This window comes from Aquarana catesbeiana, linkage group LG03 (genome assembly GCF_042186555.1).
Source record: "Aquarana catesbeiana isolate 2022-GZ linkage group LG03, ASM4218655v1, whole genome shotgun sequence".
NCBI lineage: Eukaryota > Metazoa > Chordata > Amphibia > Anura > Ranidae > Aquarana > Aquarana catesbeiana.
In genome coordinates, this window is record NC_133326.1 from 75,960,542 (window position 1) to 75,985,401 (window position 24,860).

The 24,860-nt window shown below is 42.3% G+C and overlaps 1 protein-coding gene across 2 annotated transcripts in view; it reads right to left on the reverse strand.

Moving 5' to 3' along the window:
* LOC141131434 (tropomodulin-2-like) overlaps nt 1-24,860 on the reverse strand; it is a 150,538-nt gene that overhangs the window by 64,222 nt on the left and 61,456 nt on the right. For both annotated transcript variants that reach the window (XM_073618712.1, XM_073618713.1), the window contains one exon: nt 14,897-15,053. In XM_073618712.1, coding sequence (XP_073474813.1) covers nt 14,897-15,053 — 157 coding nt within the window. The remainder of the gene's footprint in view (nt 1-14,896; nt 15,054-24,860) is intronic.

Genomic DNA, 24,860 nt, shown 5'->3' on the forward strand with positions numbered 1-24,860 from the left:
CCAGCGTCTGTCTGTATTACTTGGAGTTATACAAGTGCACTTTCCCGGCATTATACAAGTGAGCTGTAAATTGTGCTTTTCAGCGCAACGGAATTATTTGCTTATAGGTGAAGCTTAAAATATTCCATTACAGTATAAATATTGTTTGTATTGTTATTACAAAATTAAAGTCTATGTTGCGACCATAGAATGCCTTTAAAAACACATAATGTTCATCCAACTCAGCCTTCTGAATGGCTCTAGTTCTAGGAAAAAAATGAGGTTTGTGTGTGTTCTTGTTTATTTTTAGCTGTTCTTCCTTTATTAGATAAGAGCCAGGCTTAATATGTATTTATACATCTGGGAGGAATTTTATATTCTTTTAAATTCCCATTTCACAAACTAAGATCTAAGAGATGAGGCTAAAAGGAACGTTCTAGGTTCTCTAAATTGATTTTGCGTTACTAAATATTATTTTTAATTGCTCATGTTTGGATTTAAACAGGTTTATTTCTAATTTCACATCTTTGGCTTTAATAAATGAAAGCCAAAAAACATAACCTCATCCTGAGACCTCCATGTTTTGTGTCTTGCACTGAAAATAAAACAGGAAATTCCATAATAAAGTAGAGAATTATTAACTAGCAGGCATTTTTCTACAACATTAAGGTTACAGGAGACACCCAGAGGCCATGTTACTTGGGAGGTATCCTGTATATAATGCCAACACTCTAATGGGAAGAGGGAGGGGTTAGTAGACAAACAATTTAAATGACAAAGGTGGTCTATGCATTCTTCTCAGTGGTTTGGGGGGATTTCCTTCTAGGAATAAAAGCTCTCATCATCCTCCAACGTATAATTATGGCATGAATTCTACAGACTGATTTGTAGCATAAAGTTAATATACACTCACCGGCCACTTTATTAGGTACACCTGTTAAATTGCTTGGTAACACAAGTTGCTAACCACCCAATCACATGGCAGCAACTCAATGTATTTAGACATCTAGATGTGGTGAAGACGACTTGCTGAAGTTCAACCAAGCATCAGAATGGAGATGAAAGGGGATTTAAGTGACTTTAAATGTGGCATGGTTGTTGGTGCCAGACGGACTGGTCTGAGTATGTCAACTACTGCTGATCTACTGGGATTTTCACACACAACCATCTCTAGGGTTTACAGAGAATGGGCCAAAAAAGAGAAAATATCCCGTGAGCGGCAGTTGTGTGAAGGTAAATGCCTTGTTGAGGTCAGAAGAATCTGCAGACTGATTGGAGATGATAGAAAGGCAACAGTAACTCAAATAACCACTCGTTACAACCAAGGTATGCAGAATAGCATCTCTGAAAGCACAACACATCCAACCTTGAAAGAGATGGGCTACAGCAGCAGAAGACCACATCAAGCGCCACTACTGTCAGCTAAGAACAGGAAACTGAGGCTACAATCCGCACAGGCTCATCAAAATTGGGCAATAGAAGATTGGAAGAACGTTGTCTGGTCTGATGAGTCTCGATTTCAGCTGCGATATTCAGATGGTAGGGTTAGAATTTGGCGTACACAAATTTAAAGCATGGATCCATCCTGCCTTGTATCAACAGTTCAGGCTGGTGGTGGTGGTGTAATGGTGTGCAGGATATTTCTTTGCAAACTTTGGCTCCCTTAGTACCAATTGAGCATTGTTTAAACGCCATGGCCTACCCGGGTATTGTTGCTGACCATGTCCATCCCTTCATGACTACAGTGTACCCATCTTCTGTTGGCTACTTCCAGCAGGATAATGCACCATGTCGCAAAGCTCAAATTATCTCAAACTGGTTTCTTGAACATGACAATGAGATCACTGTACTCCAATGGCCTCCACAGTCACCAGATCTCAATCCAATAGAGCACCTTTGGGATGTGGTGGGATGAGAGATTTGAATCATGGATGTGCAGCCAACAAATCTGCAGCAACTGTGTGAAGCTATCTTGTCAATATGGACCATAATCTCTGGGGAATGTTTCCAACACCTTGTTGAATCTATGTCATGAAGAATTAAGGCAGTTCTAAAAGCAAAGGGGGGTCCAGCCCGGTACTAACAAGGTATACCTAATAATGTGTCCGGTGAGTGTATGTATTATTAGTTGTATGATCTCTATGAGTACTGAAAGAAGTAACACATTTAACACATACTTTGGTCTTATACTTTACTAGCAGAAGTGGGGAGGGTATGATGGTTGTCAGTATGCACAGGAGAGAAGTGGGGAGGGTATGATGGTGGTCAGTATGCACAGGAGAGAAGTGGGGAGGGTATGATGGTGGTCAGTATGCACAGGAGAGAAGTGGGGAGGGTATGATGGTGGTCAGTATGCACAGGAGAGAAGTGGGGAGGGTATGATGGTGGTCAGTATGCACAGGAGAGAAGTGGGGAGGGTATGATGGTTGTCAGTATGCACAGGAGAGAAGTGGGGAGGGTATGATGGTGGTCAGTATGCACAGGAGAGAAGTGGGGAGGGTATGATGGTGATCAGTATGCACAGGAGAGAAGTGCAGAGGGTATGATGGTGGTCAGTATGCACAGGAGAGAAGTGCAGAGGGTATGATGGTGGTCAGTATGCACAGGAGAGAAGTGGGGAGGGTATGATGGTGGTCAGTATGCACAGGAGAGAAGTGGGGAGGGTATGATCACAAGGAATATGAATAGGAGAGGAATTAGAAGGGTATGACAGTGGGCAATATGTATAGGAGAGGCATGTAGCGAGTATGATCGTAATGGATTGTGTAAGTGATTCTGCGCAACACAAAATGAAGTAAATGAATAAATGCATAAACTACACACCTGAAAAATAAAATAACAATCCCCTAATGGGGTAGAGCAATATGTGCAGATTAAAAAACATGTAGCAGGTGTATCATAGTGACAAAGTGCTAATCAAATAAAAGTCACTCAGTAAAAGCACAAAACATAACATAAACTGTGACTGGTGGGTGAACATGCGTTGCTAGGTGATCTGGTGACTGTTCGTGGTAACGGATACCCACTCGGGGCTCCCAGAACTCTCACCTCTATGGCACGATAAAAGTGCCTGTGTGCTTCCAATAGGTCTGTGGTCACTCTGGTGCAGTGATGACAATGGCGTCCTACTCCTTCCGGAGGGAGGGGGGCGTCACTTCCTCCACTTGGTAGGGCCTCTATTCCACAGTAGGGGTGCCTATGTACTTCCAATGGGTCTGTGGTCACTCTCGTGCAGTGATGGTGATGGCGTCCTAATCCTTCTGGGGGAGGGGGCCGTCACTTCCTCCGACTGTTAAGCAGGTTAGTTGATAAATTTACAAAGTCTGCATAGTCTTTATTGATGAGCTCAACCATAGCAGTCTTAAGAAGTCTGTAGTAAATTTCTAGATCATCTCGAAGAGTCTCCAACTGCACACGTTTTCTACATTCTGACACAAACTGGTCCACATCAAACGAGTCCTTCATAAACTCGTCCTTATCCTTATCCTTATCCTTATCCTTATCCTTATTTGTGTTTCGATAAGGACGAGTTTATGAAGGACTCGTTTGATGTGGACCAGTTTGTGTCAGAATGTAGAAAACGTGTGCAGTTGAAGACTCTTCGAGATGATCTAGAAATTTACTACAGACTTCTTAAGACTGCTATGGTTGAGCTCATCAATAAAGACTATGCAGACTTTGTAAATTTATCAACTAACCTGCTTAACAGTCGGAGGAAGTGACGGCCCCCTCCCCCAGAAGGATTAGGACGCCATCACCATCACTGCACGAGAGTGACCACAGACCCATTGGAAGTACATAGGCACCCCTACTGTGGAATAGAGGCCCTACCAAGTGGAGGAAGTGACGCCCCCCTCCCTCCGGAAGGAGTAGGACGCCATTGTCATCACTGCACCAGAGTGACCACAGACCTATTGGAAGCACACAGGCACTTTTATCGTGCCATAGAGGTGAGAGTTCTGGGAGCCCCGAGTGGGTATCCGTTACCACGAACAGTCACCAGATCACCTAGCAACGCATGTTCACCCACCAGTCACAGTTTATGTTATGTTTTGTGCTTTTACTGAGTGACTTTTATTTGATTAGCACTTTGTCACTATGATACACCTGCTACATGTTTTTTAATCTGCACATATTGCTCTACCCCATTAGGGGATTGTTATTTTATTTTTCAGGTGTGTAGTTTATGCATTTATTCATTTACTTCATTTTGTGTTGCGCAGAATCACTTACACAATCCATTACGATTGTGCCCTTTTTAGTTTATTAGTAGTGTAAGGTGTTCACTATTTGATCTTGCAGCATCACTAAGAATACATCACCACTATTATTTCATTTCATTATTTCACTTAGTTTTAGGTAGTAGCGCAGAAGTCTTTCTTTTTAGATTTTTTATGTAGCGAGTATGACAGCGGGTAATATGTGCAGATGAGTGTGGGGCATGTGGGTATAATGGTGGGTAGTAGTGCAGATGGTATGATGGGGTCAGTAGGTATTGTACAGAATTGAAAAGGACATGACAGTGCGCAGTATATACAGGTGAAAATTGAGGAAGACATCATGGAGGGCAGTATGTATAGGAGAGGAGTGCAAAGGGGCTGATAATGGGCTGTATGTGTAGGAGTATGGAGGACTGTATCAGCATGTACATGGGTGTTAAAGCAAGGGGTTTGGGAGTGTGCAGAGGAGTGGTAGAAGTGTGCAGGAAAGCTGTGACTGGGGAGATAGGGATGGTGGGGTGCAGAGAAGTCAGCAGCAATGTGTGAATAGGGGGGGAGGATTTTGCCAGGAGCACATAGCAGTGAAGAGGAGGGTAGGATGGGTGAACAGAGCCAGCAATTGTAGTATGCAGATGGAGGGAGAATGGTGCAGAGAGCCCTAGTGAAGAGAACAGCAGCCTCTGGTGTGCAGCCTGTTTGAAAACTTGTGAAAAAATCAGGGTGTGGAAGTATAAAATATTTGGTCAACAAGGAACATACTGAAGAATTGAGGATCAGTAGCATCGGCTGCACACTGTTACACATTCCCAAACTTTGAAAGGATTTCAATAAATTTTTTCCTCCCCATATAAACCAATGGGAATGCAAATCAGCATTGAGGCTAGGTTCACACTGCTGCGAATTTTATTGCGAATTTGAGCCGCTGCGATCGCTCAAATTCGCAAGTCATTTTAATAACATTGTTTTCCATGAGTGCTGTTCACATCAATGCGTTGTGAATTTAACCTGCGTAAAAAAAGGGTCCTGTCCGAGTTTGATCCATGCACAATGCGAATTCAGCTCCATAGATTGCAAAATTTGCAGTAGAATCGCAAGAACACACAAAGAATTCGCAATGCAAATTTGCAACGCAATCGGATCAAAATCGCGCTAAATTCGCACTGCAGCAGTGTGAACCTAGCCTTAAGCTTAATTCAGAAGCAGGTTAGAAGCAACTGTGAAGGAACTCAGAAGGGAAATAAACGTATCTCAAATTCAAGCTGCATGCTCTTTAACCACTTCAGCCCCGGAAGGATTAACCCCCTTAATGACCAGGCAATTTTTTGCGATACAGCACTGTGTCCCTTTAACTGACAATTGCGGCCGTGCAACGTTGTACTCAAACATAATTTGTCCTTTTTTCCCCACAAATAGAGCTTTCTATTGGTGGTATTTGATCACCTATGTGGTTTTTATTTTTTGCGCTATAAACAAAACAAGACCAACAGTTTAAAAAAAAAAAAAAAACAATATTTTTTACTTTTTGCTATAATAAATTTCCCCCCCAAAAAGTAAAAAAACGAAATTTCTTCATCAGTATACTTCAACATATTTTTGGTAAAAAAAAAAAAAATTGCAATAAATGTATATTGATTGGTTTGCGCAAAAGTCATAGCGTCTACAAAATAGGGGATAGATTTATGGCATTTTTATTATTATTTTTGTTTTTACTAGTAATGGCGGTGATCAGCAATTTTTAGGGATTTTTTTTGGGACACTTTTGATACTTTTTTGGGACCAGTGACATTTATACAGTGATCAGTGCTATAAAAATGCACTTATTACTGTATAAATGACACTGGCAGGGAAGGGGTTAACACAAAGGGGCGATCAATCGGTTAAATGTGTTCCCTGGGAGCTGTTTCTAACTGTGCAGGGAGTGGACTGACGGAGTACAGAGAGATCGCTGTTCCTAATCACTAGGAAAAGAACGATCACTTTGTACTCCCCTGACAGAACGGGAATCTGTTTGCTTACATTGATAGATCCCCACTCTGGCTCTCTGTGGAGCCATTGTGGGTGGCCGGTGAACATTGCGGCTGCTGGCCACGCGCATCGGCTCCGGTTCTAAAGGGGAAGATGTTTTACCTTAATGCATTCTATGCATTAAGGTTAAAAAAAAAAAAAAAAAACATGCTTTTTGGGGATCATTACAGATTAATTAATCAGGTACTCTCCCCAGATAATAATCAGTGTGGCACACGTATGGGGCTGCTGTTATTTTTTGTTTTGTACTGTCTCATTCCTTTTTGCTAGCCAAGTTGGAGCACTTTAGGGACCATGGCGCGGCTGTTTGGAGATTATATGTGGTGTCAGAATGAATGTGTATGTATGGATGTAGCGTGGGTTTTTTTTTTTTTACCACTATGTATCTTTATAATGCTGCTTATGACACTCTCACCTTTATTTCTTTAACTGTGCGGGAGCCTGGAGGGCGTCTGATTCACTAGTGTTTGGGTTTCCCACACACACTGTGTATACAAGAGTAACGGGAATTATCTGCATTTCTACCTTATATATATTGAGTGCCAGAGTTGTTCTCTTTCTTTGTTGTGTTCTATTTCTGTAAAATCTTTTATATAAATAAACACCTTTAAAAAAAATACAAAAAAGGGTAAAAAAAAACCTTCTTTATGCAGTCCTGCGATGTGCAGGAGAGTGGTGGCTCTGCCTGCTCTCTTCCTCCTCATTGGCTCAGAGCCAATGACTCCTGCTGCTGTCAATCACGGCAAGTGATGGGGGGGGGGGTAACAGTGCCAAGCCTTGCTATCGGTATCAATAGATGAAGACAGCAAGGCTTGGGCGCAAACCTACACTAATGCCCCCATAGCAAGCAGAGGAAGATTCCTGCTGGTTCCCGCATCGCAATAGTGTAAACCCAGTCTAAATGATATATTTTTTCCTTAAATAACAAACCTATCGTACTTACCTGCTCTGTGCAATAGTTATGCACAGGTTTGTTTTTTAACCACTTCCCATCCCGCCCATTATCATATGACGTCCGCAGGAGGGATCTCCCATCCTGGGCGGATGTCATATGAAGTCCTGAGCTTCCTGGCCGTCTGGAGGGCGCACGTGCTTCCCCGCCGCGTCACTCGGGAGTCGATGTGCGATGTCTGCCAGGCACCCGCGATTGCCCATTAACAGAGCAGGAACATGGATCTGTGTGAGATCAACGTCCTGTCAGGTGAGAGGAGACTGATCATGTGTTCCCAGTACAGAGAAACACCGATCGGTCTCCTCCCCTTGTGAGTCCCTCCCCCTACAGTTAGAATTACTCCCTAGGTAACACAATTAACCCCTTGATCGCCCCCTAGTGTTAACCCCTTCCCTGTCAGTGACATTTATACAGTAATCAATGCATTTGTATAGCACTGATTGCTGTATAAATGTGAATGGTCCCAAAATGGTGTCAAAAGTGTCCGATATGTCTGCCACAATGTCGCAGTGATGATAAAAATCGCAGACCGCTGCCATTACTAGTAAAAAAAAAATAAATAAATAATAAAAATGCTAAAAATCTATCCCCTATTTTGAAGACACTATAACTTTTGCGCAAACCAATCAATATACGCTTATTGCGATTTTTATTACCAAAAATATGTAGAAGAATACATATTGGCCTAAACTGAGGTAAAAGTATTTTTTTTTTTTTTTTAAATTGGGATATTTATTATAGCAAAAAGTAAAAAATATTGTGTTTTTTTTTTTTTCAAACTTGTCGCTCTTCTTTTGTTTATAGCGCAAAAAAATAAAAACCGCAAAGATGATCAAATACCACCAAAAGAAAGCTCTATTTGTGGGGAAAAATTATAACAATTTCATTTGGGTGCAGTGTTGCATGACCGCGCAATTGTCATTCAAATTGTGACAGCGCTGAAAACTGAAAATTGGCTTGGGCGGGAAGGGGGTGAAAATGGCCTGTATTGAAGTGGTTAAGGAAAAAAATAACAATTAGACTGGGTTCACACTATTGCGATGCAGGAACCAGCACGAATCCAGTGCTGGTTCCCGCATCACATCTCCCTCTCAGGCAGTTCACACTGTCCTCTTGCGAACCGCTGTGGGTTATCAATACAAAGTTAATGACACCCCAAGATCGGTTTGCAGATCGCATTGCGAACTGTGAATTTGGACAGTAATCGGATCACATGGATGTGAACACCCATGCGATCCGATTCCAGTGTGGGGTAAAAAAAGGTTCCTGCACCTTTTTCGTGCGAATCCAATGCGAGTTCAGCCATACAAGTGTATGACTGAATCTGCATAGCACAGACATCGCATGTGATCTGCACAGCAATGCGGTGCAAATCACATGCGATGTCTGTGTTCGTAATAGTGTGAACCCAGGCTTAGCACTTTCGTCTCAGACAAAACCACGCAGTGCACCTTTCTTACATTTCACTTGTTTTATTACGGCATTCCTCCCAAAAGAATGAAATGAGTGCACAAATAAAAACGGATCACTGCAGAAATGTAAATATCAGCACTAATGGCTTAGAACGCCAGTCAAGGCATGAAACCAATCTTATAGCTATGACAAAAAGGAATAAGAGTACTTGGATGATAATCAGTCCCTTTTCCAATGCATCATATGGGGAGGATTTGGATTCTCTTGCATCATAATTGAATCCACGTGTTCTTCTAAATGCAGAAAAGACGAGCACAAACATGCAAATCTCATTACTGAACAGTGTAAATAAACTTTTTCCCATTGAGGATCCGCAAAAACTTTGACCTTCCCTGTCGAAACAATGCGCTCACATTACGCTTATATACAGCAGACTTGATGATATTTAGATATGTAGATAATAAATGTCAGGGCTTTTTTTCTCAGAGAATAGGTGCAGGAACTCAACCATGGCCGCTACACATACATACCTGCCAAATGGCATCAATGCATACACAACCCCTCCCTCCACTGCCCTCATCTTCTCCCCCCTCCTTAAAAGCTCCACCATCTGTCATATTTCTTACCTTTGTTGCAATATTAAGCTGAAGCACCTATCCGGCTGTAGTGACTCCCATCATACTATACTATATTACAGCCACTTGCAAGGGAGATCATGCAGTAGGAGCATCAACAACTGGTCACCAGGGAAAAAATGGAGACCACGGAGGGTGCAGCCTACCTCGCACCCTCTCCTGCCCATGACTGCACTGAACCCTGGGCACCTGTTCTGTATCTCCTTTGTGCCTGTCCGGCACTCAGTGGGATCTGCACAGAAGATCTGACCTGTGGGAGCTACTGGGAGATAAGCTATCACTTGTAAATGCAGAAGCTGGACTTCAGTGTTACCAAGAGACAGTGGTGAGCAGGGAGCAGAAGACCTGAGCCAGAGGTGGTGGAACTGAGTTACCCCTAGTTCCTGCTGAAAAAAAGCCCTGATAAATGTTCAGATAGAAAAATGCTATAGATCATTTGCTTATTCTTTCTCTTTTAGCTGGGGTCATGGTTGTGGGGTAATAAGTATCAGTGGCCCATTGTAGAATAATTTTAAAAGCCTAAAATTTACCTAAAAATGCTAAATATGCAAAAAAGGACATTCATCTTCTGGTGCACGGTTAATAGCACTAAGGGGCTGTCACAGGCACTCATCAAGAGTGACCAACTATGCCCACCCTTTCCACCCAGTTACTCCATTCATAAAAGCCATGTTACAGCTTCTATAAATCAAACAGAATCTATGAATGGAGGAAGGGCGGATGATTAAAAGGTCTGCTCCCCCAATTTATAAATCCTATTTAATTCACAGAAGCTGTAATATGGCTTCTATGCATGGAGGAGATGGATGGAAAGGGTGGGCATAGTTGGGCGCTCTTGATTAGTGCCTGTGCCAGATCCTCAGTTCTAATAAACACAGCCGCATAAGATTACAGCAGCGAAGGTGGGAGGGGGGAATCAGAGTAGGAAGATTTCACCTAGACTAGGAGACAACAGTACAAGGAACTCATCACACTGAAGATTAGTAATGTCCCTTGTGCTTATTTTGTATTTGTTTTTAGGTAAGGCTTTTTAGGTAGGCTTTAAAGAACCATTCTTCTCGGATGCAGTGGGGTTGATTTACAAAACACTTATGCCCTGTACACACGATAGGATTTTCGTGGGTTTTTTCCGAAGGATGTTGGCTCAAACTTGTCTTGCATACACACGGTCACACAAATGTTGTCGGAAATTCCGAACGTCAAGAATGCGGTGACGTACAACACGTATGACGAGCCAAGAAAAATGAAGTTCAATAGCCAGTGTGGCTCTTCTGCTTGATTCCGAGCATGCGTGAACCTTTGTGCGTCGGACTTATGTACACACGTTCGGAATTTCCGAAAACAAGTTTTGTTGCCGGAAAATTTGAGAACCTGCTCTCAAACATTTGTTGGCGGAAGTTCTGACAACAAATGTTATATGGAGCCTACACACAGTTGGACTTTCCGACAACAAGCTCACACCCAACATTTGTTGTCAGAAAATCCTATCGTGTGTACAGGGCAATACTGTATAGGCTGTTCATTTTGCAAGGGAAGTTGCATTTTGGAAGGACATTTTTTCCCAGAGCTTAGTAAATTCGAAGTGAAATTTCCCTTTGCAAAGTACATTTTTGCTTGCACGTGATTGGATAATAGAAAGCAACAGAGCTTTACCTCACTCATTAAGCTCTTGGGGAAACAACCTTGTGAAGTGAGTATCCTATTTGCCTTTACTCATTCAACCCCATTCTATTTATGACCTGTTGCTCTGTGCGTCTCAATGCCAGTATGCCATTATGGACCCCAGTATTACAGAGCTTTTGTGATAAAGTACAGTCCATACCCCTTGGAGAATATAATTTTAGTAATTACTACAATTAAATACATTGTAAATATACTGCATACAAATACAAACTAAATACAGTAATTATTGGTGATATGAAAAAAGTCGGTTTTAATTACATGTTTCATATTGCAGAAGTAGGAAAGAAAAAAACACGACTGTGAAATAACATTTGTGATTCTGACAGCTGTGTTTAACACCTCTACTCTGGAATTTTCTATAAGAAAAAACATTCTCCTTCAAGAATAGATTCAAACAGACAACTATAAGAAGTCTATCCTACACTTTGTCATAGTTCATATAAAAATAATTTGCATCAAGAGGAGAATAGGATTTATGTCTTCAAAATCAGTTTTTGAAGTATATTACAGGTGGTACTGTGGATATAGTTTAGAGTGATTTCAGAAAAGCTTTTAATACAATCCCATAAAATAATCTAATAAAAAAATGTACAAACTAGGTCTCAAAAGAGGAATATGGGCAGAGCTTTTTTGGTAATACTTCTCATGTGGGTCACAGTTGTGCATTTACTTTTACGCTCCTGTGACTAAAGTCTGCTGTTGGCTGAGATCACAGAGCTGCTGCAGTCTCTGGATGTGTACTGACAATAATGTCGGGCCTCATCCAGATGCCAGGTGCATTGCTAGGTCTGCAAAAGATCTGGGGCTAGAGCCCATAGCAGCGATCCCCCAACCTTTTTGCAGGATGGGGGGCACGCGGGTGGTAAGCAATTTTTCGCGGGTAATGGCTGGTGTTGGCGCTTCAATCATCAGGGCACCATGGTTGATATGGTGTCAGGGTTATTGAAGCGCATTATTTCTATTATTACATTGTAATATATAATGAAGTGGTTGAACTCACCATAATGCAGAATCAGTGGGAGCCCTGGGAGTGTCACTTGCCACATCTCCTGCCGCCAGATGCAGCTTGTCAATTGATACCGTCGCCTGTCACCAAGTGCAGCTTGTTACTTGCCGTCGTCACCTGCCACCTGATGTGGATTGTCACTTGCCACCATCACCTGCCACCAGATGTGGATTGTCACTTGCCACCATCACCTGCCACCAGATGTGGGTTGTCACTTGCCACCGTCGCCTGCCACCTGATGTGGATTGTCACTTGCCACCATCACCTGCCACCAGATGTGGATTGTCACTTGCCACCATCATCTGCCACCAGATGTGGATTGTCACTTGCCACCATCACCTGCCACCAGATGTGGATTGTCACTTGCCACTGTCGTCTGGCACCTGATGTGGATTGTCACTTGCCACATCACCTGCCATCAGATGTGGATGATTGCTTGCCACTATGTGGGGGCAGGAGTGCGGTGATCTGGGGCATGCACTGAGAGATAATGTCATCTCGCTGCTCCCCACCGCACCTCTGACAAGAGGCCCATTCTGTGAGGGCGGAAGAGCGGTGATGCGGGGCAGGCGGAGAGATTATGTCATCTCTGCTCGTCCGCCTGCTCGCTTCTGTCATCCGCCTGCCCGGCTCTCTCATGCAGCCTGCCACACCCTCGGCCCAGGCCATGGGTCGCTGGTTAGGCAGGGCCCAGATTCGGGGCTATAGCCTCAATAGCCAACCCTTAGCGATGCCACTGCCCAGATGCCTGACCAGCAGTTGGCTCAGCCTCTTGGCGAGCTGTTGAGAGCATGAGCCATCCCGCCCCTCCACAGTCCAGTGTTTTGGTGAGGACTGGAGGGGCTGAGCAGAGAGCAGTGACTGATAGTCACCGCTCTCTGCTCATAGAGGACTCAAGAACTGAGTGATCAGCATTCATGTGATTGTTCAGTTCTCGGGCATAGAGTTGGTGTGGGGCAACCTCAGCATGGGACCAATGCTGCAGTCATATAAGTGAGTATGTTTGTTTTGTTTTTTTAAAAACTTCCCGCACTTCTCCGTTACACCTTGGATAGTTCAGTAAATACCCAGTTGGCTAGGATAGATAGTGTGGTTATAAATAAGGGTTCTTCTCCCTTTTGTACTTTTGCTTTGTTTTGCCAATGGTCATTGTACAATCCCTGTTCAAACTACTTGTATACTACTTTACTTCATAAATAAAAACATTTATGGAAAAAATTAAATGAATAGGGGTTCTTTGGAAATGGAGATCAGTCAATAGTATACTAGATCCTGTTCTTTTTAATCTGTTTGAAGTGATATAATTAAAGGTTTGGTGGGTAAGGTATGCATGTCCTTTTGCTGATGACACAAAGGTGTACAATGGAGTTGAGGTGTTTGTAGCAACAAACATGATTTGGCATTGCCGGAAGATTGGGCAAAAGAGTGGAAAATGCAGTTTAATGTTTCTAAATGTAAAATAATGCACCTAGTGAAAAAGAATCGCTTGATAAAGTAAAATATTGGGGGGCACAATATTTGCCAGAACTACAGAGGAAAAGATTTGGGGGTACTTAATGCAGATTATTGCAAAATGAGCAAACAGTGTGTCCAAGTAGAGGCAAAACGAAATAGTATTCTGGTGTGTATCATGTCCTGCACACTGGATTGTGCTGTTGGCAAATCCAATCCAGTGTGCAGGACATAAACTTTTCTTTCAAAACGTTATATTACCTTCACTGGCGCAGCATTGCCTTCCCACTGGGAAGCTTCACATCATTTTTTTCTTCTATGAGTTTATGTGTTCATTTTAAAGCTGGTGATTAACCAGGTAAATTTTGTACAGGTTTGAGGCCAAAAAGACTCTTTCAAGTTTTAGTAATTGTTGTGTACAAAGCCAGCAGCTCGCACTTACCTGGTCAGGGGCAGCCATCTGACTAGTGCACATACAAGTATCTTTTTTATAGGTTGTCAATGCTGTTTCTAGGAATGTGCATGTTCAATCCTACTATTGCTTGCTTACAGAACTGAGGAGTGATGGAGGTGAGAGGGATTATGCAAGGCTGTCCAATCATAGGAACATAGAACAGCGAGGGCAGAAAAAAACCAAGTGGTCTATGGAGTTGGCCTTTTTTATAAATATAAGATCTATGTTTGTGCCATATGAATACATCCCAAACCATGGAAAGATCACTGGCATACCTGAAAAGGATGTACACTATTTTACTATGCCAGAGGACAGCACTCACACTGAAGAGCAATCATACGAAGCATTTTCAAGAGATGATCGTTTGTTTCTTTCTCCAAAAGCCTCCTGTTCTGGTCATTGCAACACAAAAACTATAAATGCTCCAGCATTCCTGATTTTAAGTCATTATGTAATGAAATGATATGAGTTCTTTAGCATTCTCCTGTTAAAAAAACATTGATATGCAAAACCCAGGTGAGAACACCAGACCTCCCAGTGAAAAACAGCCTGTCCAACTAGTAAATTCTGTGACCCACCACATCTGCATAAGAGCATATCACATACATGGAGCACATACATGGCAAAAATTTGGGGGGGGGGGGTGGTTAGTTAATTAATTAGCTTTTTTGCAGGAACTGGACCAGCACTTCCGGTTCTCTCATTTGGATGAGAATAACATCACCGCCCCCAACAAAAGCTTCTTGGGATACCGACATCACACATCTCAAGCATTAAATCAATCTTCTCTACACTGTGCATGCACTGGACTATGTGAACCACATTATACATGCGACATATCATCACTGGATCGGCTGCAAGAATTAAGAAGGGACAGCCAGCCTCCTGATGACTTCAGATGAGGGTACGGGACCCAGAGTGCTGAGACAAAGCTGCAGTATACAATGGACAACACTGGATTCACTGGGAGGGTATGTTCTTTGTGCAAAGCCCAGTGGACAAGGTAATAGGCTGAAAAAGTTACTCTTTAAAATCCATTGTCCACTGGTAGGCTCTCCTAACCATGGTTAGAGTTACCTTTCTTTTCACCAGTAAAAGGGACAACGTCCTCCCTGTCTTGATGCTCCATGGCTTCTTTACGTAAATAATCAAGTAGATGCTCTCTGTCAAATGCTCCGGATGCTTCCTTCGTTGTCTGGTCTTTCTGTCGGAATCCAGCTGGTAACAAGGCATTCTGGAAATGAAGAAAGCCATTAGAGCAATGAACACTTCAAAACTAGGCATTACATCACCCTAAATGACTCAATATCCCGAATCTGTCAAACAAAGATAATAACAGTATAGTGCTTTCTAGAGGATAAAGTAATAAGAGACACTTCCAGGAAATTTACAAGTTCCTAATCGCTTTTTAGCTTGTATTGATTTTAAAGCTTATCTCCAGTCACAAAACTTTCATTAAAATATATTAGCCAATGGCCACTGAGAATAGCAGTCCAAACATCCTACAAAACCCAGTTATTACCTTGTGAAAGTAGTGGTGACATGATCATGCTACCCATAGCTTGTACACAATGGCGTCCCTTTTTTTACAAAAAGGTAATGTCTAAGAGGGAGAGCATCCCCAGTCAGCTCCTGCGGGTGATTCCTCCCCCCTCCCTCTGCTCGCTGACACTGCATAATGCGAGCGCTCACACAATCACGGCCGTCCGATCTGCTCCTTCCCCTGCATCCTCATTGGCAGGGAGAAGAGCGAGTTGCAGGAAGGACTCCACCAGGACTCTCAGTTACTGAAAAAAAGACTGATTTCTCCCGTCCTTAGGATTCCAAGATATGCCAGACCAGCGCTGTCAATAGCAGGGGCAGGACAGCAAGAGGAGGCTGGGGAACCCCACAGTGGCAGAGCACCAGGGCTCGGTGGCAAGACATCCTTTGCAACCCTGATAGTTCTCCCACTGCTTTGGACCCTTATATTTTCTTGGTATACTGGTGACATATATTTCTTGTTTTCTGCCACCCTGGGGGGGCCCCAATACAGTAGGAAGGGAGCTCAAGTGATCCCTTTGTGGGATCGTAGTAAAGGGCCCCAGGATATATATATATATATATATATATATATATATATATATATATATTGCATTTTATAGTTGCCCCCCTACTTTTGTCCCTGTCCCCCCATGTGCCCCCCCTAAATATGAAAGCTGGAGACGCCACTGCTTGTACAGAGAGCAGAAGTATGGGAGGGAGCCATTGGGTCCACCCATTACAGGCTGCCTACAAAAACACTACTGGAGGGGCGGAGACAAGACCAGTCACCCTGCACAAGGTGAGGGATCGGCATTGACCAGTCTTTTATTACAGGAAGCTCCTGCACAGGGGGATGCACTGGATGTACTGGATTACTGCACAGATCTGCAATAAAAACGCAAAGCACCCCAAGATTCAAGGAAGAATATTCATGACTTGTATTTAGACCAGTGTTTCTCAACTTTCTTTCAGTCAAGGCACCCTTTAAAAATTATGGACAGTCTCAAGGCACCTAAGAGATCCTAATCATTTTACATAATGCAGCAACATCCACAATTCGAAGTAGGACACCCAACGTTAGAGGTGATTTATACTTCCAAAGCAAATACACTTTTGCAAACTGGTACTGACTAGTATTCCAATGTTTCCCCATCACTCAGCTAATGTGACCCCACCGCTGATGGAGAGGGTCAGGGGAGGGTCAAACAAGGATACTATACAGGCGACTGACATCCTCCTTATCAACTGATGACGCCATTGGTCGTTAGGACGCCGGCAGCTAGAAGGTTTTAATGGTGCACAATGAAAACCTGTGGCTTTGTGTAACTAAAAGGCAGCCTTCATCCACACGCTGGCTTGTATACAATTTTTGGGTAATCTTTAGGCATTTTTCCAAGGCACCCCTGAAGAAACCTCAAGGCACCCTGGTTGAAAAAGGCTGATTTAGACAATATGTGCTGATCCTGGAGTTCAGCTTTAACAGAGGGTCCCATTTCTCATAGCCTACTATCAAAGAACAGGGAGATACCAGTTCTGATGTTGTTTTTCATGGTGTACTATTACAATGTTCATATCATATCATACAAAAAAAAGTCTACATAACACTAACACTCCATAAAGCATGCCTGCAAACACACATGAAACAGCAAACTCACTCTGAGACAGTTCAATAGCAATGGCCTTCCTCAGGTAAAAGTCACTTCAGAAATGCTATGTTCCCTATTAAAGTGGAACAAAACCCTCCTATTCTTTTCAGCCAAAGAAGCTGTCATCTTAGCCTCTGTTTGATCTGCAGCTGCCATGGTGCTACTCATGTGATCAGTTATGAATCCAGGCATTTGAGAGTTTGACAGTTTGGTTGAGAACACAAGCAAATGTGACAGTTAGCTTTCCCAGCATGCTGGGAAAGTAATTGTTTTTTGAATCCATGCAATCAATGGGTTTAATTCCATTTAAAAAAAAATAACTGCCATTGCTATATTTGTATAGCACGTTTATTCTTTGTAAAATCAGTTATAAAGACAAAATAAGCTCTCTATACACATGGCCGGGAGGGAATCTGATACTTTAGAACAAGAAGATTAAAAAGCAGATGAACATTTGTTATCTATTACTCTTTCCTTTCCTCAGAGACACGCCATTTGGTTTTTCCATGTGTGGGTAGTGATATTTTGCAACACAGCTAACCTCCTGATTTGGAAGGGTTAGGTTGCGGTTGAAGTTATTTTATTCATTGTAATAAATTTGATTGCTGATTGATAAAAAACAGGTTACATATCAAAGTCGCAGAAATGCCAAGCATCAGATCTTCTTTATAGTAAAGGATAATTTATGTATGTTTTTGTGGATGTCATTATGGCTCAGTATACCTAAAGACAAAACTTATTTTTTAGTTATGGACAGAGTGGAGAGAGATTAGAACACCTGCCAGTTTTTATTGCTGTCTGTGTCCCCGTTAAGGAGGTTGTCCTGTTTACCATTATCATTTAATCTAAAAGAAAATCCCACATTTTGGGTCATCCCCAGAAAAGTAAGAGAGAGGAATTCTTCCCATGGGGACCGGTGAGTCCCCAAGGAATACCTTTAATTTGCAGGGACTTCCTCTCATTTCATTTTTGGCTATGGGACAGGAAGTGAAATCTCAGCAATGGGACACAGATGGGGAAAAGAGAATCTGACAGGGGTTATAACCCTCCCTCGATCTATCCTAAATAAAAAAAGATTTGCCTATAGTTTGCCTATAGATGTCATGTCTGCTGCATTGGAGTTCATGCATGCGCACTGACACGCACTATATGTCCGCGCCCTGCTGATGATGTCAGACGTTGGCCGGACGGGGAAAAAAGAAATGGATGGCGTCTAGCCATCCATTCCTGACGGAGGATTGTGAGAGAGAGGTTGGAAGCCTCTTCCCTCTCTCGTTACCAACTTTCACCCAGCTCTCCATTGAAGGCCTGTAAGTACATTTAATTTAGCCTGTTTGGACGAACCGCTACTGCTACTGCGATGAGGCTGACCATGTCAGCACCAGCAAATCTATACAACAGTGGGATATGCCGCAGCTGGATACATTTTTCCTTTTTAAGTGGCTAGATTCCTAGTTACTAGGAAATTCCATCCTGCTCACTGGGTCCACAATTTTCTCCATCCACTTCTCTTTTCTTATGAAAGGAGGGAATTTTTTGGTCAGATTCTTATATTCCACCAAATAAGGTAAATTTCTAAATACCATGCAGCAACTGAGTCGATTACTACACATTCAGTATAATTTTTAATTAATTAGATTAATTTCTTGATTTTTATATAATCTATAGGAAGTTTTGTCTCCCTTTGTTTGCAATAGAGTACCTTGACCCAGATTCTGGAAGATTGATCTGGTTATTTCGAGAGTCTTCGATGATCAGGTATATATGCACAATATCTCTTTCTCTCGGTCTGATAATGATTTTTGAAATTTAAGATTTATCTTTTTTATTATTGAAACTAAATTTGTGATGATGCTTTAATGTTATCTGTGATTGGTAGATTTATATATTCTCTGTACAGTATTAAACTTCATGCAGCACTATAAAGCTCCTGAAGAAGCTCTTGCAGAGTGAAACATGTTGAGTAAAAGTGGCTGTAACAGTGTATGAATTTAAAACATAATACTGAATGCAAAATCTTCTTTTTAAAAAATTATATTTAATAAAAAACATTTTTTGTAATTAAAAACCTGTTGTTTTTTCTATTGCCACTTCAAAAGTCCCATTTCCTGTATCTTAAAAATGTTTTAGCCTTTCGGGATGTGGTGCCTTTTTGGTTTCTCAGTTCCTGAAATCCTCTTTTTCTTCTATTACAAGAAGGCATACATTCTTGACTAGAATTTCCCAGCACAGCAATGGTTACAGTTGTAGTACTCCCATAGTACTCTGGTAATTAAGGGATTAGTTCTTTAAGAAAAACAATTTTGTTGTAAGCAGCACTAACCATTAACAAAACTTAATTCTCCGCCAAGCAGTAAAATGCGATGTCACTTTCTATTTCTGTTTCCAGCACATGATGACAAAGCCAAAGTTACTAATTCACCTGATGGAATGGAAAATTTTGCACATTTTCCTCCCCCTAAAACCGACACATGTGTTTCATTTTAAGAAGCCTCGTTTGTTCCCAGTAAGGTGACTTTGCAGTCAATAAAGAGTTTTTCAGTGTTGTTATTGGCTTCTGTCGGAAGAACAGCTGCCAGCATGCGGGAGAGCTGGAGGAAACAGCCAAGAGCATGTAAAATAAAAGCCATGTAATTAAGATCTTGCAGAAAACATGACTGGTATTAATTAGTTTAAAGCAACCCGGCATCATTGATATCCCACAGTGTTTGTGCCAATCAACTTGTCAATCGGATGATGAGCTGTGTTTAAAGAGGGACTAAACTAAGAAGCATAAAGAAAGCGTAATTACAATCGTGTGTTTCCTTTTCTTGCTGGTCCATGTGCATAGTTGGCTTTAATGATACCATTAAAAACACAACAAAAAGACAGAAATTGTATTAAATACTTACCATAAATGTCCTTTTCTGGCACCAATCCATGGCAGCATACTACCACATTTATGCTGCCAATGTTGGTGTCCAGAAATATGCATTTTTGGGACCATTTGTAAAGGTTGAGAAAGCTGTGTATGCTACATTTTAGTGAAAGTTTGTTCTTTTACACTTTTTAGTTATAGGGAATTAAAGATTTGACCATATTGAATTGCAGTGGGGAAAATTATTATTTGATCCCCTACAAATTTTGTAAGTTTGCCCACTTACAATGAAATGAAGGGTCTACAAATTTTATCATAGGTGTATTTTAAATGATAGAGACAGAATGTCAACCAAAAATCCAGAAAAAAAACATGATACAAATGTTCTAAATTGAGTTGCAGTTCAGTGAGTAAAATAAGTATTTGATCCCCTAACAACCAACAATAATTCTGGCTCCCACAGACTTGCTACAGTATGTGCTCATGCGGTGCACAGATTAGATCTGTAATTTTTTTTTTTTAACTGAAGGAATGTTTATTGAAGTTAGATCGCTGTACACGTATATATAGTAACAGAGGTACATTGCATAAAAGCAGATTGGTACAAAAAATAATGTACATTCATAGTGGTAGAAAAGGGCTAAACAGTCCTAGCAAAACTCACTGGTGGCCAGTGCTTAATATATTGGGGGGCGGCAAACTAACACCAAACGATCGGGAGGCCGAGAATGCGGCAATAGCACCCCCCCCCCCAAAAAAACAGACAAACGTGAATGCGACGATCGGGGCATTACCTTGGAGTCAGGGGGAATGAAGAGCCGGGCAGTTGATTCTCCTCACGTGCGAACAGGAAGTGTGTCCTGAGACACGATTGGCCAGAGAGTCCTAAGACTCCCTGGCCAATCGGGTCACAGGAACTGCTTCCTGATTGGCCGGGAGGAGAATCAGGAAGACAATAGCGAAAATAAATTTGCTATTGTCACACAACTGGGTGGGCTCGGGTCGCAGTCCTCTGCGCCCCAAGCCCACCCTTTTTTTAAGCCAATTAGAGCCTTAAAAAAAAAAACATTGGAATCCATGCATCTGGCGCCCTACATGTAGATTAGAGGCCGGGCGCATGGATTAGTGGGGCGGCGCCCCTGCGCCCGGTATGGACAGGCCACCCCTGCCCGAACCTTGAAGGAGAAGTTTTTTCCACTTTTGCTCTACATTAATACTCTATCTACACAGCAAAATAAATATATAAAGAGGTACTCCCTCTGCTCCCCCATCCCATCACCTAGGGATGCCAAAGTAGGGGAGTGGGAAAAAAGATGAAATAAGGAAAAGAGCAGTACATTATTTGTCTAGGAGCGGAGCCATAAAGGAGGCATAGTATGCAGCATAGAAGATAAATAGTTTGTGATGCTTAGTAGTAGGGAGATTGACAGTAATACCCAAGAGAAGAACTAAGGGGTCTGTTTCAAGTGTAACGCCAGCGATCACATTGATGTCAGCAACCACTACCTGCCAATAAGTCTGTAGAAGCGGACCAGCCTAGACCATATGAATAAAGTTCCCTACTGACTGTCTGTACTTGGGACAAATATTGTCAACATTAGGATAGATAATCTTTGGGGAATATAATACACTCTGTGCAGAAATTTTAATTGGACAAAGCAGCCTCTGGTTGAGATTATGAGCAGGATGTACTGTAGAAGGCTCTCACTCCAATCCTTCTCTGTCAAGGCTGGTATGTCCTGTTGTCACACTCAGAACACCATCATCATTTTAGTAGTATCTTTGCATGTAAGTCAAAGGTAAATAGACAATAGGGTCCTGTCTATGTTTTTAGCTATGAGAAGTTTTTCCACCGAGTGTGTAGCAAGCACCACAGGGTCTGGAATTTCGCTCAAACAGCATACCTAAGCTGTAAAAACCTAAAGAATATCCAGGGAGGGAACCGAAATTGGCGTTTGAGAGAAGACATCCCTCAGGCATAAGGTGACCCAATATCCAGACTCCGTACCTAGCCCAGATCTGCAAATCCGGCACTGAACCTAGATGCGACAAAGAAGGATTCCTCCATAGCGAAGTGTGAGGGGACACGGTGCCAGGGTCATTAAGATATACAGTAGCCTGCCTCCAGACTACTTTAGTCCTGTCAATTTAAGAAGGTGCTCCTAACAACTCGTTATGTGTATAAAAGACACCTGTCCACAGAATCTCTTTCTTCCATTCAAACCCACCATCATGGGCAAGACCAAAGAGCTGCCAAAGGACATCAGGGACTAGATTGTAGACCTGCACAAGGCTGGAATGACCATCAGCAAGCAGATTGATGATAAGGAGACAACTGTTGGAGCGATTATTCGCAAATGGAAGAAATACAAAATATTCATCAATAGCCCTCGGTCTGGAGCTCCTATGCAAGATTTCACCTCATGGGGTAAGGATGATCATGAGAAAAGTGTGGGATCAGTCCAGAACTACACGGGAGGAGCTTGTGAATGATGTCAAGGCATTTGGGACCACAGTCACCAAACAAACCATAGGTAACACAATACACCGCCATGGATTGAAATACTGCAGCATCCGCAAGGTCCCCCGCCTCAAGAACGAATATATACAGGACAGTTGTCTGAAGTTTGCCAATGAAGATCTAAATGATTCAGAGAAGGATTGGGAAAAAGTGCGGTGGTCAGATGAGACCAAAATTGGTATTGGTCTTTGGCATTAACTCGATTCGCCGTGTTTAGAGGAAGAAAAATGCTGACTATAACCCTAAGAACACCATCCCTACAGTCAAGCATGGACTTTGGGGAAGTTTTTCTGCTAAAGGTACAGGCCGACTTTGCCGCATTACGGGGCCATGTATTGTAAAATCTTGGATGAGAACTTTCTTCCCTCACCCAGAACACTAAAGATGGGTCGTGGATGGGTCTTCCATGACAATGACCTGAAACACACTGTCAAGGCAACAAAGGAGTGGCTCAAGAAGCAGCACATTAAGTGGCCTAGCGAGTCTCCAGACCTTATTCCTATAAAAAATTTATGAAGGGAGCTGAAACTTCCAGTTGCCATGCGACAGCCAAGAAACCTTAAGGATTTAGAGAAGATCTGTAAAGAAATCCCAAATCCCTCCTGAGATGTGTGCAAACCTGGTAACCAACTACAAGAAAGGTCTTACCTCTGTTCTTACCAACAAGGGTTTCTCCACCAAGTACTAAATTATGTTTGCTTGGGAATCAAATATTTATTTTACTCAATGAAGTGCATGTGCTTTTTTTCTGGATTTTTGGTTGATATTCTGTCTCTATCATTTAAAATAATCCTATGATAAAAATTATAGACTTCATTTCTTTGTGAGTAGACAAACTTACAAAATCTGCAGAGGATCAAATAATTATTTTCGCCACTGTATATGCATTTTACCAAGTTGGGTAGCATTCACCAAATCATAGTGGTGGAGTCCTGTGTGCACGGCACTTGTAGCTATCAGAAGTCTGTGGAGCTTTGGTTGCAGTGTCTGGTTGTCAGTTCGGGAATAAACAATTATACCATTCTTTGCACCCCTTGACCAGTGACTTGGTGGAACACATTGGTTCATCTAGCAAACTAAATTTCTTCACTATGAAACTGTGCAATTTGGGTTGGCTCCAAGTTTGGCCAAACAGATCTACTCATGTGTGGTTCAGATGAAATTTTAAGGTCTTGTATGCACCTATGCGTTTTTCGGTGCTTTTTGCAGAAACGCACTACAGTTCTTTTAACGTGGTCACCTATGGGACATGTTCACGTCTATGCTTTTTTCAGCTGCTGCATTTTTGGAAAGGCTCAGGGACTTCTTAAAGGCAAAACTGTGCTTTTTTTGCTGTTTTGGTTCAATAGACTTCAATGGAGAAGCTGCACAAAAGCATGTAGTGCGTTTTTGCCATGGTTTGCGGTTTTTTAATCTGTCCAACAACAAACTGGCCAAAAAAAAAGCATAGCAAAGTGCAAATTACTGCAAAATCACAGTAAAATCACGTGTGCAAAAACGCACAGAAAAAAGCACTGTAGAAACGGATCAAAAGCAAACTGCATAGGTAGGTGTGAACTAAGTCTTAGGCCTCCTGCACATGGGAGGTTGGGCCCATTCAGCATAAATTTCAGCATCTTTTTTATGCCCGGGAAGCCAAGTTTCAGCATACAGCCTCTTAAAGTGTATACCAGAGTATAATAGAGTATACACCGTTCCTGCACCGCCCATGCCATTGAAATCAATGTGCAGCGCTGCCGAAGTGCCTGCAAAGCCCTTTTAACCCCTTGTTAACCTCTTCTTTGGGGTTAAAAGCACCCCACTCCCACCCGCACAGCGCTGGTAAAGCGCCGCTAAAACGAGCGACGCTTTATCGCTAGCGCAGGGTGGTCTTCAGTTTGAAAAGGGGTCTTAGGACTGGTTCACACTGCTGCGATGCGGGAACCCTGTGAATCCACTGCAGGTTCCCCCATTGCATGTCTCCCAGTGGCAGTTCACACTGCCCTATGCGAATTGGTGGGAGTGTCAATTAAAAGTTAATGACACTCCAAAAACAGTTTGCATATCACAGTGCGATCTGCAAATTCGGACAGGATTCGGATCGCATCGGTGTAAATACCCATGCGATCCAATTCTGCTGCCGACCAAAAAAAGGGTCCTGTGCGAGTTTGGTCCGAATGCGATGCGAATTCAGCCATTTATACTACTGATGATGCGTGTGTGTGCGAAACAGCTGTAGAGGTTTACTACTATACAATGCTTGAGGTCCTGGCCGCCACTCTGCAATAGCCTACTACTTACACATAATGTTTTCCACTTGAGGTCCTGGTCGCCATTTTTCCTGTCTGGATTGGCGGCTTTTTATGTAAGTGCTCTTTGCACATTTGGTTTTATGTTTGTATTTATATGCAAGTTCTCCAATAAATACATCACCGTGAGAGTTTCTCTTTTTTGTCATTGGTGACTTATTGCTTTGGATGGGACCCATTGAGTTGTTTTTACTATGAAAAATAA